A 19,096-nucleotide genomic window follows, 5' to 3' on the forward strand; every position below is an offset into this window, starting at 1 on the left:
TAAGGTAGTTTGAAATAGCCACAGTTTGCAGACTAGGGAAATAAAGTTCAGAGAAATCAAGTGACTCTTCCCACGATTACCCAGCTAAGAGGCAGTAGAGTGAGGATATGAACACAGATCTGCTTGTCATCAAAACACATATTCTTTCATCTATCACCTCCTTCAAGGGAACATGGAGGGGAAAGGAGGGATCGCCAACAAAACAGCTCCAAAGTCCTGTGACAGGTCACTGTCAACATAAATGTGAAGTATCTAAGGGTTATTGTTCAGTCTTGAGTTTCAGATCAAGGGCTTACCAAGCTCTTCATACTACAAATATATTGGAAAATGTTTAACTTGGGAAAAATTTGAGAAGAATATTGTACTTTTAACATTGTTGCAAAACCCATACCAAGACAATTATGTTGAAAAACAATCATACAATCTTTTAAAAGTAACTCTACAGTAATTTTATGCCTTCTTTCCATTGTTCAACAAAATTACTGGTTACTAACACAGAACTGGTGGTTAAGGAGTACATGCTTTGACAAGAGAGGGAAACGTACTGGGAAGAGGCTAACAGTTAAATTTAAAAATATTCATTATTTAATGCCTTTTAATTGAATATATTTTAAAACAATCACTAGGTGGTTCAGCTATTGTTATCATGTATTATATACTGGGGAGAAATACAATTGTATTCAGTCTGAGAAAAGTCAATAAGTAAAGTGTTTCACCATTTTAATTTGCATTATTTTACTAGTGAGAGGAAACTTTTTTTTCACATTGATTCACCCTTCATGTTCTGGATTATATTCATTAGTTCATCAAGTACTGAGGATACAATGGTAAGAAAGAAAATAAAAAAGACATGAAGCCTGCCTTCATAGCACTTATGTCTGAATAGGGGAGATAAACATTAATTAGAATTCCACAAATAAATGTAAAAATGAAATGTATATCTTAATGAATAGGATATCTACTACTCAGGGAAGTCTGAGAAGGAGGTAAAAATAGATTGAAGATCTGAAGAAAGTTAAGGTCTTAGCTAAGTCAAGGAAGGCAGGAAAAGGGCTTTCCGTGTAGAGGAAACAGCATATGTCACCCTTTTGGGAGCTGGTGGCTTGTCACCTCTGAGAAGCCAAGAGTAGCGAGCTTAGTGAGTGATGGGAACCATGCAGCAAGATGATGCAGGAAAGTACACAGGAGGGCCAGTCAGGACCTGGTCGGCTACATTTGTTTTTATCCTTAGTCCTAAGCAGGGCAAGAGAAGGGTAGAAGGATCACTAATTTACTTAGTTCTCTGGATCATCACTAAGGAGCATGGCCTCCCATTTCGACCTTGATTCTCTAGTCTCACAGAGGAACTTGAATCTCAGTGCTCGACAGACATCTCCTAGTTCTGTCTACCTAGTTGGGATCCTTCAAACTCTCTGCCAGACCCTGTAATCCAAATTGTCTGCCTATTTGGACTTCCTTCTGTCACCGGGGCCCTGATACCATGAGAGGTTGAGCTACAAAATGTCTCAGCTGAAATGAGACCTATCACCATGCCTACATGTTAGAGCCTCAACATCCTTGGTAATCAGCGACATGTTAAGAAGATATGGTGAACATCTGACTGATAGATATTTGCCCTTTCAGCATGCCTACAACCTATAAATCTTTTCATGTAACTCCTTTCTCTCACTCTGCCAAATGGGCCTTCTGGATTTTCAGGGATATTTTATTTCTAAGGCAACCTTAAACCTTTGGAAAGTCCAACGGTATCTCAATATTTCAACAATGTGAAAATATTCTTTTTGGTCTTCTTATAGCACTTAGGAAGCCTGTCCTTTGAGATAAGTACCCTTAGTATTATCCACCATTTCTTGGGACTCCAATAAACTCCTTTTAAGGTCCATGAGTTCTAGAATTCTGACTTTGTTCCTTCTGAATTTTTGCATCACTTACAATATCTAGCCATGTTGCATGACTGATTGAATTATGGTAGTTGAACTCCCCCTAATCTTTTTCCTTGAGCTGAATTTGCCCTATTTTACTGTCTACACTCATGTTCTCCATATTTCCATCTGTGAAAGAACAGCCTCCAGTTGTGTATTTCTATTAGATATTCAGTTTCTACCCCACCCTCATTTTTCCGCCTGGAATCTCAGCCTGGCTTTCCCACTCTTCCACGCCCTTTTACCCCTCAAGCCCAGGACTACTATACGGCTGTGCAGACTATTTCCTTTTACAAGGGAGCCTGGAAGAGGGCAATCAGAGACTAAAATCCAGCATGAGCTTTGGTGTAGAGCTGCACCAACGAGGGGGAAAAAAGTGCACTTTTCCTATTTCTTCCTCCCAGAGTTGGTACTGTTTTGTAATTTGAGGGCTCAGAGTGACACCTTTCTTTAGTATGTGGAAAGTCTGTAAATGTGGTCCTGCCAAAGTCTAACTTAGTTGCTTACCTGGGCATGCTTGTATATTGCATCTGGATACCTGAGTAGCATCTCCTAGGCAGGGGCGACCACTTTTGGATGGTATCGGATTGTTACATTGCCGTTTTCGAGTCTTTTCACCTCCTCCACAAGAGGCAGAACACCAGCTCCAGCTATGCCAGCTTCCCCAACTTCCATCCACTGTGAACAAGAATGGAATGGTTGATATTAACAAATAGGTTTTAAAACCTACACTTAGGGTAACTCTGCCTATACAACTTCCATTTTAAGATCTGAAATGATGGGCTACTACAATGAGCACTAATGAAATGGTTTACTTGTTCTACAGCCAGGAGTCGGGAAGCTCACCAGGACATATGTCAGTGTTGCATCTCTGGATCTGGGAGTCTGGGCCCCCACAAGCTCTTCCTCCATTGGAGGGACGAGGGTTATCACATGTGCGGTACCGCCGCATCTGCCCCCCATTACACGTCCGGCTGCACATTCCCCAGCCACTCCAAGGACTCCAGTTACCATGAGCTACAACACAGAACCATTGGAGAAGTGCTAAAGAATGACATTCATCCAAAAAATACGGAAAGACTCTCTCCAGGAACTGAAAAGAAACACACAAATCTATAAATAAGCAAATTCCAAAGGCAGGTGGTTTGGTTGCTGGTTTGACTAGAAACAGAATACATTCCAGTGACTGTTCAATTCCATTTAACCTACATTTACTGAGCCTTAGAGTTTTCCAGGAGTTGGAGGATAGGAATGAGAAAAGATCTCTGAGGAGTCAAGCTATAACATTCAGGATACAGTGAATTCAAATACTGCTATGGTCTAAAATTCTAGCTTGGTGACTAAATTAAGGCAGAGAGCCACCTGCCTGCCTCCATAAAAGAATCAACATCATTACCAGTTAGCGTGGAAGGGTGCCCTAGCCCCTGCCCATATAAATCAGCGGCATCTATGGTATTAGACAAAACAGAAACCATGCAACATTTTGATATTCTAAACCAGAGGTAGACAAATCAAGTAACAGACTATATTATAACTTTACGGACTTGAGTCCATAATGAAACTTGAGAAAGTATAATGTTGACTCACTATTTCCAACACTCACTTGGACAAGAGTCACTATTGCAAAAATCACTCTGCACATCACTCCCTTCACACTTGTTGCCTCCATACTGGGGCACAGGATCAGAGCAGTCCCTTGTTCGTTGTCTGGCGCCTCCTCCACAGGACACGGTGCAGGTGCTCCAACTGGTCCAAGTGGCCCACTTGCCATCAACTGGGTTAAAGAAAAACATATGTGCTCTGTTACTACTTAAAAATGATCAAGTTAAACTCTGGGCATTGATAGGTTGGGTGGTGTTCTTATTGACACTGATTCTTATTGAAATATTCCCTAGATCAGAGATAGATGTTAATTTATTAACGGTACAAACATTGCATTTATCTTACCTGGACAGTGTCTTTCATGGCAAACTTGCATCTGTGTTTCTGCTCCATCACAGTAGGATCCATCAAACGATGGTGGCGGGTTATTGCACAGTCTTGTTCTTGTTTGGGTACCCTTCCCACAACTTACGCTGCATGTACCCCAAGGCTGCCAAGTACTCCATGCTCCATGAACTGCAAACATCCCAAGAGACAGAGTTTCAAGTCACAGAACGATGTTTGTTAAAAAAACAAAATTATACAAATAAATCACTCAGTAATGAGTTCAATTAGCCCAGAATCTAAAATTATTGAAATTGAACCAAAGGAAACATAACAAATGATGTTCTTCCTTTCCCATCCTGGTTAGATTTTCATGAGAATTAGTGTCTATCAGGAAATTCAGAAGGCTACCTAATGCCAAAATAAATGCTTTAAATTATTCAAAGGGGCTATTTTATTAAAATTAAATTTAAGCAAACTACTATATGTAAATAAAATCTGAGCTTTTAACCCTAGCTAAGTATTTGTACTCTAAGCTCTGGGGAAAGTGGAAGGGACCAGAAGCTAAGAAGCAAAGCTGTATAACAAATCTAGATGTGGTTATGGACAATACAAATGTCTCCATAATGATTACTTGGACCCCAGACTGCATCTTTAAGCCTGATTCAGCTTCACATTTAAAATGTACTTGGACCTTTCAACAACATGATGATTTGCACAGTTGTGACTCTTTGAAAATTTTTCCCCATTACATAATATTCATGAATTAAGAGTTCTAAATAACACACTCACCTGCTTCCTAAACAACAGTAAAAATTGACCAGTAGCTTCCAAGGAATGATAGTAAGTCCTTCCTTTTAGTAACTAACATATTACACCATCTGACCACAAGACTGGAACAACATTATGTTTCCTACCAGGTGCAGGGGCTGAGAATCAACATTATGGTTTCTCTTATGTATAAGTCAGTATCAGGTCATAGTTCTGTTGAGGGGTATTTTCTAGATGTAGGGCTCAAAAAGTTTGTTGTTGTGGTCACCCAGTTTAACCAAGATATGAACCATAGGGCCGTAAGGTCTTGTCTAAATATTCTCTTAACACAATCTATAAGAATAAGTTGAAAAACAAGGAATGGAATTATCATTTGGTTGCTTTGTTTGGAAAATATTTTAAAACACATCTTGAATTTTCTTTTAATTAACTGTTTTCTAGTTGAATTGACTACATATTCTTATACTTTTTAGACACAGTCACACAAATTTATTTCAGCTGACAAGAATCTGTAATAAAAATTATTTGACTAAGCATAAAAGGAAAGAAGAAAGCCTTTAATTAAATGGCAAGTATTACTCAAGACTACTTCTTTATTAATTCAGATTACTGATGCTCATGGTTCTTATATATGGACTATGGGATTTCAAAATTCTGCCATTCCAATTATTTTAATATGTTCCATTTTCAAGGCTGTTAACAAAAGTCTTTATCTCTTACAATATAAAGACTTATGATACATGCATTTTTTGGAGGACTACAATTAGGTGACATTTATTCATTTATTATCTGTGTAGTTTCTATTATATATGAATAGAGGTTTCCAGCTTAAGATCCTTTTAATTTTTTTAAGGCAATACAGAAAACCCTAACCAAAATTAAATTTCATGGCATAAAATGTGGTAGAGTTGAAATGTTTCTTTTATGTGAGTGGAACGATAGCAAGAAAAAAGAGGAAAGACAATATAAACCAGAGAAGGCATAAAACATCATGGTATCTAAATAATATAATACAAAAGAAAACAGCTATGGAGGAATTAGTACATTGAAAAAAAAAGTAAAATATAATAGATGAGTTGGTTGTTATACTATGTTGCAGTTCTGATTCTGGAAAGGTAGGAGAGCATGGTGCTTATGAGCAGGGATTCTGGAGCAGATGCCCTGGGCCTGAATAACCACTCTGCCCTTACTAGTTGTACGATTCTTGACAAGTTACTTGGCTTCTGTGTGCCTAGTTTCACCATCTGCCATATGTGGATAAGCAAAGAACCTACCTTATTAGGATGGGCATGAGGAATAATGAGTTGATAGATGAAAAGTCCTTGAGCAGTATAAGACACACAGTATTACATGAGTGTGGGCTCTGAGCTAGTACTGCTATTCTTCACTCAAAGTTCTCAACGATTTTCAGAATAACACTTAAAAAAAGCTCATTCTTTAAGTAATCTGTAACAATATTTTTTTATGATTGACTCAAATGGCAGCAGGATGGTCTACCCCAGAAGATACCCATCTTTTTTAGAGGGAGGATTGTCAGTTTAGAAATATCTTCTAACTGGGGGAGGACAAGATAGGCCTAAAATATCAATTCGTACCAGAAAGTCGAAGCGTTCATGAAATCATGGGGACATATCAAGAGGACACTGAAGCTAGGATCCCTCAAGGGATCTCCACTAACCATATCTAGGACAATTTGTGCATCACAATAAATGAAGACAGTAGTGCATTTTAAACCACTGAATGAAATGATATTTGAGTTCTTACTGACATAACTGAAAAAAAAAGGAGAAAGAGAAAGAAAATTCTTTCTTACAAGAGAAAGCCAGTAGGGGACTTCCCTGGCGTTCCAGTGGTTAAGATTCTGTGCTTCCAGTGCAGAGGGTGTGGGTTCGATCCCTGATTGGGAACTATGATCCCACATGGCGCACGGCATGGCCAAAGAGCAAAAAAAAAGGAATGAAAAAAAAAAAGAGGGGCTTCCCTGGTGGCGCAGTGGTTGAGAATCTGCCTGCCAATGCAGGGGACACGGGTTCGAGCCCCGGTCTGGGAAGATCCCACATGCCACAGAGCAACTGGGCCCGTGAGCCACAATTACTGAGCCTGCGCGTCTGGAGCCTGTGCTCTGCAACAAGAGAGGCTGCAATAGTGAGAGGCCCGCGCACCGCGATGAAGAGTGGCCCCCACTTGCCGCAACTAGAGAAAGCCCTCGCACAGAAACGAAGACCCAGCACAGCCATAAATAAATAAATAAAAATAAATAAATAATTAAAAAAAAAAAAAAGAAAGCCAATAATAGATGTAGAAGATATGATAGAGTTATAAATGTTTTGTAAGATCATAGCAATAACTGATTTAAAACAAAAATAAATCATAAGTAGATGCTAAAACTAGTAGATAAAAGATTGATAAGAAACAAGATGTTTATGAAGTCCTAAAGTTTCCCTACAAAATACTTATTATTTACAAAGGTAAAAATAGTAACTACACAGTGGAAGACACCACTTTAAACAAGTGAACAAAGTTAACATCACCAGCTTGGGACAAATTCTGACATCATGCGCTATCTCATATGATGCACTGAGAAGGACACAAAACCATTTCTGTGATGTTTCTGCCAAAATCAAAACCTGAATCTAATCATGAAGAAATATCAGACACATCTAAATGGAAACTCTTTTACAAAATGATTAGCCTGTATACTTAAAAAATAGCAAGGCCATAAAAGATAAAAAGTGACTAAGGAATTGTTCCAGTTGAAAGGGACTAAAGAGACTTGACGCATAAACGTGAGTGTGATCCTGGACTAGATCTTGCAGTGGGAAAAAGAGTTATGAAGCATATACGACTGGGACAACTAATAAAATTTGAATGTGAACTGTGGATTAGGTAATAAGACTTAATTAGTATTGTATGAGTGTTAAATTTCTTGATTTTGATAACTGTTTATAAAAGAGAATGTTCTTGTTTTAGGAAATATACACAATAGGTGAATCTGGGTAGGGGTATACAGAAGTTCCTTGTACTATTCTTGCAACTTTTCTGTAAGTTTGATTAAGCATAAATTTTTACTAAAAGAAAATCTCATTAAACCATATGAGGCAAAAACTAACAGAACTGCAAAGAGAAATGGATGAATCCACCATAATAGACAGAGACTCCAATACTCCTCTATCAGAAATGGACAGATCCAGCAGGTAGGAAATCAGTAAGGAAATGATTGAACTCAAGAACAACATCAATCAACTGGATGTAGTTGACATCTATATACTATTTCATCCAACAACAGCAGAATAAACATTCTTCTCAGGCTCACATGGAACATTCACCAAGGTAGAACACATTCTGAGCCATAAAATACACTTTAACAAATTTAAAAGAATAGAAATCATACAATGTCTGCTCTCAGATCACAATGGAATCAAGTTAGAAATCAATAATAGAAAGATAGCTGCAAAATCCCCAAATATGTGGAGACTAAACAACACACTACTAAATAATACCTAGGTCAAAGAAGAAATCTCAAGAGATATTAAAAATATTTTGAATTAAATGAAAATGAAAACACAAGTTATCAAAATTTGTGGGATGCAGCAAAAGTAATGCTTAGAGGGAAGTTCATAGCATTGAATGCATATATTAGAAAAGAAGATCAAAATAAATTATCTACATTTCTATGTTAGGAAACTAAAAAAGAAGAGCAAATTAAATCCAAAGTAAGATGAAAAGAAACAGTAACAATTAGAGCAGAAATCAGTGAAAATGAAAATAGGAAATCAATCGATAAAAATCAATGAAACCCAAAGCCGGTTCTTTGAAAAGATCAATAAAATCAATAAGCCTCTAGCCAGGCTAACCAAGAAAAAAAGAGAGAGAGAATACAAATTATTAATATCAGAAATAAAAGAGGGGGCATCTATTAAAGAAATTGAACCAATAATTAATAACCTTCCAAAACAGAAAACACCAGTACCAGATGGGTTCACTGCTGAATTTTACCAAATGTTTGTGGAAAAAATTATACCAATTCTCTATCTTTCATTCAGAGGATAGAAGCAGAGAGACTACTTCCTAACTCATTCTATGAGACCAGCGTTACCCTAATACCAAAATCAGACAAAGACATTATAAGAAAAGGAAACTACAGGCCAATATCTCTCATGAACGTAGATGTAAAAATTCTCAACAAAATATTAGCAAGTTGAATCCAACAATGTATAAAAAGAAAATCTCTTCAGTCCCTAAGATGCTGACATACCCCCCTGGATGAAAAAGACTATCTTTAGCTATTTGCCCATTTTGCAGTGGTATACTGATAAATGTTTAACAACCAGCTCTCTGGGAGTAGGGAGGGAAACTCTGATTTATAGCATCTGCAATATTTGTGGTGCGAAACACTCCCACTATGGTCAATATGTACCTACTAATATGATGTCACTAAACTCTCAGTGGGAAGAGACACATGCTCTCAGTGGTAAGATGCAGAACACCACTGACAATATGCCAAAATCACAGCTAAATTCAATCAATATAGAGGCTGGGAGATAACCAAAGAAAGTCTGAAGAACAGTAAGCCAATAGAAAAGTGAGCAAAACAGCAGTAAGCGAATAGTTACTCAACATGAAGAGAAAAAAAATCCTGACTTTTGTTTTATGACATTTACTAATATCATTTACCTTTTCATTATATAGACATTAGATATCATAGCTGACAAACTGTACAAAGATTGCTCTAATCCAGTATTTCTGGTTCTTTTTGCTTTGATATATTATTCTCTTATAATTAGATTTCTAATTTTTCAAGATTAAAGAAACTTGGCTTTTGGTTTATTTTAAGATTTCATAACAGTTATTTAATTTTTGTAATGTAATAGAAGTTCTGAACTGCAAATCAAGATACCCAGGATCTAAGTAAATTGGCTTGGGAATCAGACAGACCTGGGTTCAAATCCTTAATTCACTTTTTAGTAGGTATGTAACCTCAATGAATTAATTATCATATACTTTCTGAATCTTAGTTTCCTTTTCTGTACAATAGAATGCAATATCCAATGCAGAGGGTAACTATCTCATTTTTGTTTGTTAATATCCCTTTTTTAGACCATCTCAGCTAAGGTGGCTCTCCCAGTTATGCTCTGTCACTTCAACTCTTTGAGTTTGTCCTGTCTGCTTATCAATATCTGAATGATATTCTAACTCCAGCAGTTAGAATGGTGCTCAATAAGTATCTGTTGGATGAATGAATGATTAAAAGCATGAATTAATGAATGATTAAAAGAATGAATTAATGAATGAACAGCCACTCTTCTATTCCATATGATTTCTTCCAGGCTGTCAAACAAGAAACCCTGCCCCTCTTGATACATGGTGGGCAAGTAGCCCAAGCTGGCTCTCAGATCAGTATCCTTCTCCTGGACTCCCTGAGTTCAGAGGTGAGCCTGGGACCCAAACAAAGTCAAACAGGGTTCTTTCTCAGAGGCTGATACAAATTATGAGAGAGAGAGAGAGGAACTTTTTTCCTCTGAGGCCTTAGATTATAAGGCCGCTGTGAGCCAGCTGCCGGAAGTCCTATTTCCCACCACATGGAAAGAGTTTAATGGAGAATAAAGCCAAAGAAAAGAAAGCAGACATGAGAGATGGAAAACATGCTAGTGAAAACATGCTAGTAAAAACATTAGCCAAATCCCTGGATTCAATCATACCTGAAAGTAGAATTTTCTATGTAAGCTTAGTATTTAAGTTTGATTTCTGTCACTTTAACCTGAAAGAGCCCTAATATACGACACCCAGTATATTCACTGTAAGAATATTTGCCCCAAACAGTTTTACCACCAACTAATTGGCTGTAAGGCAATTTTGCTGTGAAAGATAAAACAACGATCGACAGGTTTGACAGTTTGGTTTCAACTAGTTGACAGTGGTTTCATTTCTCCATTGACTCAGTGCTCCCATTTTTATATTATATACATCTTAGGCCTCATAATGGTCGCTACAGTGACGAGCAGATGTGAGGGTCTTAAAATAGTGGATGATAACAGCTTTGTATAATGACTTGATAGAAAATACGGTGATAAGAACACTTACTGGAAATGTGAAATAAGAGAGTGTAAAGCCAGATCGCATACTATACTAAAATGATAATATATCGGTTTGCAAATCCTTTGGTGAGCACAGCCATCCCTCTCACCTGTCAAAAGCAAAAGTTTACCAAGCTATGGCAAATATAAAAGGGGCGGCTAGTAATTCATAACGGTCTTCAAGAGCATTAACTATCGATTCTTTAGCTAATTCAGATACTACAGATTGCTCTCTAAGCTGTCTCTATCAAATCTATCCCACAATATTAGAAGTTGGAGGCAAAAGAATCAAGCTCCTCTTATCCCCGCAAAAGGTAACGGTTACATGCTTCCCAGTAAGTTTCTTGAAAATGGTGAAAATTTTTGCTATTTGATAGTGGAGAATATTATGTAGCCAGAATTTTGGTATTTGGGACAAAATCTGGCTTAGATGATTTGGTGAAATATAAGGACTGAGAATGTGATGGAACATTTAAATGTAGTCCAGATATGTATGACCAGTTATATATGTAACATATATTGATAAGAAATAGCAGCGTCCATCGTCTGTTCATTTAACGTTCAGGGATATCTGAAAAGACTTACAGCAGATTTTTTTGTATATCAAAAAGAATTTATGATGTCCAACATAAGATCCTGAATCCTTAATGATAAACTTTGAGAAAGGAAGTATCATCGTTTTCTAAGACATACCCCAGTACAACTATAACATGAATTTACACACATTTTAAATGTATTCAAATATTTTCTGTATTTTCATTTTTCATGACAAAATGTTTTAAAAATTTTGTTTTTAATTTTTCATCTTAATTATATCCTTTAAATGTCCCTCTTTTGTTTTATTTTATCTTTTACAGCAAAATTGTCTTATGGTCTGTTTAGTTGTGCAGCAAAACTGCCTGCAGTAAAGATTCTTACAGTGAAGATACCTAGAACCCTAAAATACCTATGTTGTAGTGTTGTTTCACAAAGTCAAAAACAACATGTAGATAAAGTACTGAGCATGGTTCCTAGCACGTGACAGGTATTTAGTGAATGGTAGCTAATATTATTTTACTCCTCACCAGCTGTGTGTTTCTGGGCAGGTCTTTAACCTCTCTAGGCTTCAATTATTTCATGTGAAAATGAATGACTGGATTAGCTGTTATCTAAGGTCCACATTATCTCTAAAATTCCATTAATTTGATTAAATCTACATGATTAAAAATACACCACAGTTTAGAGCCTTTTATTATGTTCAGTTATATCAGGTATTTGATGTAACACTGATTAATGTCCTACCTTCACAAGTTCATCCATGAGACAGGACTAAGAACACAGAAAATGAATGTGTTCAAGGGTTGAGGCCATAATATCTCTTCACAATAAAGAAGAAAAGGTAATTATAACTCCTTTGTAGGAGTTAGAAAGATGCAAGTTTTGCTTATTGGTGGATTCTCACCTGGGCAAGGTCTAATGTTGCACATGATTATTTCCACAGCATTCCCTTCACATGGCTGCCCACCATGTTGAGCTGATGGATTATTGCAAGTTCTGGTCCTGGTTCGGTTGCCATGTCCGCAGCTCCTTGTGCATTCTTCCCAAGGGCTCCACTCTGACCAGTTACCATCCACTATCCAAAGGTGACACATTACACCATTAGATATATTTCAGTTGAATGAACTAATAGTGAGACAAGCCATAGTTAGGGAACAGAAATGAGTATCTACTGAACACGTGCCTGTCCGGTGAATAAAGAGGTTTACCTGGACACAGCTTATGTTGACAGTTCCGCATTTCTGAATCCGATCCGTGGCAAGGCTTCCCACCATTGGCTGGAGAGGGGTTGTTGCACACACGACTCCTCTTTTGGATGCCTTTTCCACAGGTGACACTGCAGGATCTCCAGGTTGACCACTGGGAAAAGCCACCATGAACTGCAAGTAAAACATTGTACTTGGTCTCTGTTTTTGTAAGTAAAAAAACTGTAAGTCAGATGTCATTTAAGATATGCACTGCGTCTAGCGCTGAACCTATGAAGGCCGAGAGATTGCTTATGGAAGCTCTTCTTTACTGTAAAATTAAAACCTAAGCATGAGAGAAGAACTTCAAACTGTTAACTAGAGTTTCTTCCCAGCTCCAGTCCTGACTCATCAGGACATGGCTGTTGAAAGAGTCAGCGACCAAGAAATTTATATGCTATTTACCTTTTGGAAAGAAGTCATTCTTTAAAGCAAAAATATGCATTGATTTTTGAGAATAAATTTAACCTAGTTTTGAACACAAAATTCAGTTCGGGATTTTGAATTATTAACTTGGTATTCTGCAGCTCTCATCTGTATTGTTTCAGTCCTTTCAGTTTGTGATGTGATTTTTGTCCTAGCCCTATAATCTAGAAGTATCTTCAAGGTAGAGGAGACTTGGGCTAAGATGCTTAATGATTTTTATGATTTGGATCACTCCAGGTGCTGTTTAACATGAATATCCCAGGGTGAATGAATCACACTCACCCTGGACGATGACAGGCACTCGGACAAGGACAGAACCCATCAAGTTTCGAGCAACACATTCATATTCGGATGTATCTTCTTTCCGAGCAGCGGTGATATATAATGAGTTGTTGGACAACACATTAATTCGCTCATCCCAGGGGATAGAGTGCCCTTGACGGGACCATGTAATGGTTGGATGAGGCTCTCCAGTTGCCTGACAATTCAAGATGACTTTGCCACCAGCATTAATAATAGTTTCTACTGGCTCAAGAGTGATAACAGGAGGACCTATGGAAAAAAGCACATAGTATTTCTTAGCTTTTGGGGAATTATATGAACATTTTAAGCTATATTATATAGTAACATTATTCTGAAAAAAAGTTAGGCTGATTTTTTAATACACTGTAGCTTCTCAACTATTAAGGTTGTAATGGCTATTGATAGAATGTTTTATTTAGTAAATGGCAAAAATTTAAAATCCCCAAGCAGTCTAGCCTAGAGCATGGGCTCTGCAGTCATGCTGTTCTGGATTCAAATTTTGTCTCTGCTCTTTACTACCTTTTGGAATCACTGTGTCCTTAAAAATGGTCCCTAGTTCACAGGATCTTGTTTGACTCGACTAAGATGATGTAAGCACAGCTCTTCAACAAACTAAGCACACAATATTATTAGTACTATTGTTATTGTTAACAAGGTAAGCACACAATATTATTAGTACTGTTGTTGTTATTATCATTGCTTTTGTCTGTGTTTTACATGGTGAACATTCAATTCTTTCCCTTACATTATTTTTGAGGTAAGGAGTCATTATCAACTCATTCTTTCACCAGTGGTCATCATTCTTTAATAAACATATATTAAGAAACTACTTTTTGCCAGGCACTGTGCTAGATGCTGAGGACACAGATATAATTTCTAGTCTCAAGGAGCTAACAGTCCACTTATAAGACAGACAAATAACCCATTATTAAGCTGTGCTATAATATACCTGCAGAATTTGGTAATAGAATAGGTAGAATAGAATTTAGTATACAATAGGTAAATGTGTGGTAATCTGGGAGCATAAACAATAGTGACTCAATAGATCATACAAAAGCATGTCACTGGAAATGAAGAGGAAAAGGAAAATATTCAAGAATTATTAAGAAGGTGGGAGTGATAGAACTTAGCCATTGAATGGTATGGCATAAAGGGAGGAATTGATGACTACTACGAAACTATTGGTTTTGATTTGGGCAATATAGTATATCTTTGGGCAATCCAGTAGAGCATAGGAGAAAGAACAGATTTGTTGGGAGGGAGTAAGGAATGATAATTTGCATCCATGTAGAACTGCTGAGCTTGAGATATCTGTAGGACATTCAAATGGAGATGTCTAGACCACAGTTGGATATTCATATCCAGAGCTCAGAATAGAGATATGGGCTAGAAATATAGATTTGTGAGTCTTTCATGAGTGGATAAGATTGCTTCAGAAGTGAGTCTAAAATTAGAGGAAGAGATCCAAAGACATAAACTATTACAACATCATTATTTAAGAAATGGACAGAAAATGAGCCTGTAATTGAGTTTCTTCCTTGAAGAAACTCAGGAGAAAATGGTATCCTGGCAACCAAAGGGAGTTTCAAGAAGGAGGAAGAGGTTAACAGTATCTATACTGGATGATAGCTGTTCAAATAAAGTTGTTGGAAAGAATGTAAAAGGAACTGCAAAAAGCTGCTGACAGAATGTTTATCTTTATACTGGTCTACAGTGTCAGGATAGAATATGAAAGACTTCATGGAGAAGAAGCTTGGACTGGATTTTTAAAAATGAGTAAGATTACATACAGCAGAAAGGAGGCTCCCTGGAGAGAAGGAAATAGCATAGAGATGGGTTTAGTTTTGAAAGGATGATTCACCCAGGAGAGCAGTAGCATGAAGGTTTTAAACATCTGGTTAAAATCTTATAAGAAAATCAGAAGGGTTTATGTTTGAATAGGAAGCAAAGGGGAGTGTGCTTATTCTTGATAGAGTATGTCGGGATGACAGTGGTGTTTTAGTGAGACTGAATTGAATGGTGGAATGATTTGCTCAGTGAGAGTTAATGCAATCATATAATTCAAGGCAGTGGCTGCACATTATAGACCAGGAAATGTATCTGGAATGATGGAACATAAAACAAAAATAGAAGTAAAATGTGTTTTATTGTGATATTACTATGCTAGTATTTTATGTAAAGGTACCACTGACATGTTGTCTTTTACAAAAGTAATTATTTCATATGAGGTTTGAATCCCTCAGTGAGTGTTATTAATGTATTATTCATATATATGCCCACATCATCCTATACAATTGCCTTCTTACTTGATGTTTACATTAACATCACTCCAGAAACTTTCAGGGCTGGTGCTTTTCCTTCTCTCCCAGTGTTCAGATTACATTATGTATTCAATAAACTGTTGCTGAATAAAGTAAATGCCTCAGACTAATCACGCAACACTAAATAACAACATAATAATATGAACAGACAAGTTCATTTATTCATTATGGTCAAAGAAAGTGTTAAATAAAACTTAGAATCTTAATTTAGATTCCACATTTGAACATTTCCAACTGCACATAAGGCTATAAATTAATTCAACAATAAGATTCCATATGTACATCTTTCAAAGTTGAATTAATTCTATATCAGTCACATAATGATCAGTTAAATACGAGCATTTTATCTAAATGAAGACATTACTTCTGGTGCTTTATTTTAATTTTAAACAAATTATATTTTTGGCTTTTTTATATCCCTCATTTATTACAATGAATTTATTGTCAGTATGTAGATGAGCTAATCTAATCTAATGCAGCTTTTCTTAAACTGTCAGTGGAACACTCTTCCAGGAGAGATTAATCATGAGATGACCTACCTACACTCACCCAACAAAGGGGTGAGGAAGGTTTCATGGAAATAACATTTTTTGGGGGGAAATGTAGAATATTATATTTTCCTCTTGTTGAGTTATAACTAACTCACATCTGCATATTAACATTTCTGGAAATATCTGCAGTAAAGAAATTGGTGCACCTAAGCAGGGCTTGGCATATAGTAGGTGCTCTTCATATATTTAATAAATGAATAAACTTTGTTTAATCTATTTTTTTCTCAGACTTATTTGATCATGGCACTCTACTTTTTTCCTAATGACATCCCACAAAGTTATCATTTGGTAGATATGTATTTTAATAAAACATTGTCTTAGCAAGACATACAAACAACCTGTCTCTCAATGGATGAATGGATAAAGAAAATATGGTATATATATATATATTACATATATGGTATATATAATATAGTCTATTCTATTTTGTACACACACACACACACACACACACACACACACACACACACACACAGACACACACGAATATTATTCAGCCATGAAAAGAAGAGAATCCTGCCGTTTGTGACAACATGGATGGACCTGGACAGCATTATGTTAAGTGAAATAAGCCAGACAAAAAAGAGACAAATCATGTGTGGTAAATCACTTACATGTAGAATCTTAAAAAAAAAAAAAAAGTCAAACTCAAAAACAGAGAATAGGGGCTGAAGGGTGGGGGATATGGGGAGATACTGGTCAAAACATACAAACTTTCAATTATAAGACGAATAAATTCTGAGGATCTAATATACAGCATGGTGACTACAGTTAGTAGTACCATACTGAAATACTTGAAATTTGCTAAGTGAATGGATCTTAAATATTCTCACCAAAAAACCCACAAAAAAACAAACCAAAAACAATGACTGTGTGAGGTGACGAATGTGTTAATTAACTTGATTGTGGTAATCATCTTATAATGTACATGTATATCAAATCATCACTGTACACTTTAAATATACGTAGTTTTTTTTTTCAACATCTTTATTGGAGTATAATTGCTTTACAATGGTGTGTTAGTTTCTGCTTTATAACAAAGTGAATCAGTTATACATATACATATGTTCCCATATCTCTTCCCTCTTGCATCTCCCTCCCACCCTCCCTATCCCACCCCTCTAGGTGGTCACAAAGCACAGAGCTGATCTCCCTGTGCTATGCGGCTGCTTCCCACTAGCTATCATCTATCTATTTTACGTTTGGTAGTATATATAAGTCCATGCCACTCTCTCACTTCGTCCCAGCTTACCCTTCCCGCTCCCCGTGTCCTCAAGTCCATTCTCTACATCTGCGTCCTTTAAATATACGTAGTTTTGTCAATTATACCTCAATAAAGCTGGTGGGGGGGAAACCACTGTCTTAAATATCTGTTAAATATCTATTCAGTGTTGAAGTTTTAGAGAACAGTAGTTTGGCAAACAGCTGTTAGTAAATGCTAGTCTACAGCATCTCTCAATAGTGAATAAAGAAAATGTAAATAAATTCATCCCATTAATTACTGAGGCTATTCACAATAAGCTGATTTCCTTAAATTCTCAACCTAATGACACTGTTCTCGGGTCAGCCCCTGAAGTGGTTCTGGGGACTGTCCAGGGAGCCATTGGAGTCTTTCATGTTTTTCTAATTATGAAAACCTGTCTTCCAGTGGTTTATACTGAGGGATTTCATCATGAGCATGATAATCCTGCCCAGAACACATAGTTATTTCATGGCAGATTGACAGCAATCGAGCTGGAGCACTCTTGAGTGACTTCATTTACATTAGTCTTTATTTTCAACACTTATTTTTAAAGTGCCAGAAAATATCTTTGTAAGTTCATCACAACAACTGTGAGGAGCTATACGAAGGGTACTCGATTGAATATATTGCAAACAACACAAAAAGCTCTGCTACCAAGCAACTGCAAGCGTGAGCTGCATGTGTTAGATAAAATATATTGCAAAATTATATCAGTCTTATGCTTGGTAACAGCTGCTCCATCAGCAGCAGAAAAGTAAGTTAGACAGACTCTGAAAGCTACCATTAATGTACTTGCTAGAAAGTTAAACGAACAACTAAATGGACATTTCTTAAAACAAGTGTTTAATTAGAGTTTGATTAAGCAGCTTACTCTGCAGAGTCAGACTCATGCTGCGCTCCACCACCCCAGCTTCATTGGTAGCTACACATTTATAGTCACCGGCATCTTCGTTCTACGGAAATAAGCAGTGTTTTAGAAACATATGAGCCTATAGAACAGCGCAAATCACTTTTTATTACCCTGATGCTTGTTTATATGCAATTTTTTTTTGAGATGGTATTTCAGTGGAAATAGAAAAACTTACATATATTTAACCACATAAATAGATTTTTTTTTTAAAGAAAAGAAGAGAAAGAAATTCCTAGCTTAAATTTTTTCTGAACAACCTATCATTGCTCTCAGGGAATGATAACTGGCAGGAAACCTAAGCAGAAAATCACATTTTTTACGATCATTTATCCAAAATTATCTTATTAAAGAAAAATGCCAACACTATTCTTATAGATATCTTAAAAAGCATTAAATAATCAGAACAAATCAACGAATATCTAGTTCTTTCTTATGGGGGTTATTAAAAAAAAACCATTAAGCTTAGCCTCCATTTAGAAGGCTTGAAATGTAGGAAAGAAAGTGAGAAACTAATTTACTAATGATGACAAATCACAGAATGTAAGTCACAAATTTATACGTATATGGTATAGAAAATAAGGACCACATGAGTTTAGATTTGATGACTAATTAGAGACAGATTTTGCTAAGGTCTTGTGAACAGAAGAATTCTGGTGTTGTTAATAGAAAGAGTAAGTCAGTTAAGGGGAACTGAATTGAAGGAAGTGGAGGAGGGTGGGAGGAGAGAGACAGATGTTGATTTAGATGTTTAATCGGGGTATCAATGCATTATCCAAATAGAGATTTCTAGTAGGAAACTGTAAATGGAACTTGAAAGAGTTTCAGGGTTGAAGGTACAGGGTTAGGAATCTGAAATTGTATGGTGGAA

At 36.6% G+C, this 19,096-nt stretch overlaps 1 protein-coding gene across 8 annotated transcripts in view; it reads right to left on the minus strand.

The window, feature by feature from the left end:
• HMCN1 (hemicentin 1) overlaps positions 1–19,096 on the minus strand; it is a 510,534-nt gene that overhangs the window by 56,357 nt on the left and 435,081 nt on the right. For all 8 annotated transcript variants that reach the window (XR_014247210.1, XM_082401086.1, XM_082401087.1 and 5 more), the window contains 8 exons: positions 18,190–18,271; positions 13,183–13,452; positions 12,439–12,609; positions 12,135–12,305; positions 3,870–4,040; positions 3,526–3,696; positions 2,769–2,939; positions 2,430–2,600 (listed from right to left, as the gene is read on the minus strand). Coding sequence is in view for 7 of the 8 variants with exons in the window: in XM_082401086.1 (XP_082257212.1) it covers positions 2,430–2,600; positions 2,769–2,939; positions 3,526–3,696; positions 3,870–4,040; positions 12,135–12,305; positions 12,439–12,609; positions 13,183–13,452; positions 18,190–18,271 (1,378 nt within the window). In the remaining variant the exon portion in view is untranslated. The remainder of the gene's footprint in view (positions 1–2,429; positions 2,601–2,768; positions 2,940–3,525; positions 3,697–3,869; positions 4,041–12,134; positions 12,306–12,438; positions 12,610–13,182; positions 13,453–18,189; positions 18,272–19,096) is intronic.

The sequence above is a fragment of the Balaenoptera borealis genome, assembly GCF_965194805.1.
Source record: "Balaenoptera borealis genome assembly, chromosome: 1".
Taxonomy (NCBI): domain Eukaryota; kingdom Metazoa; phylum Chordata; class Mammalia; order Artiodactyla; family Balaenopteridae; genus Balaenoptera; species Balaenoptera borealis.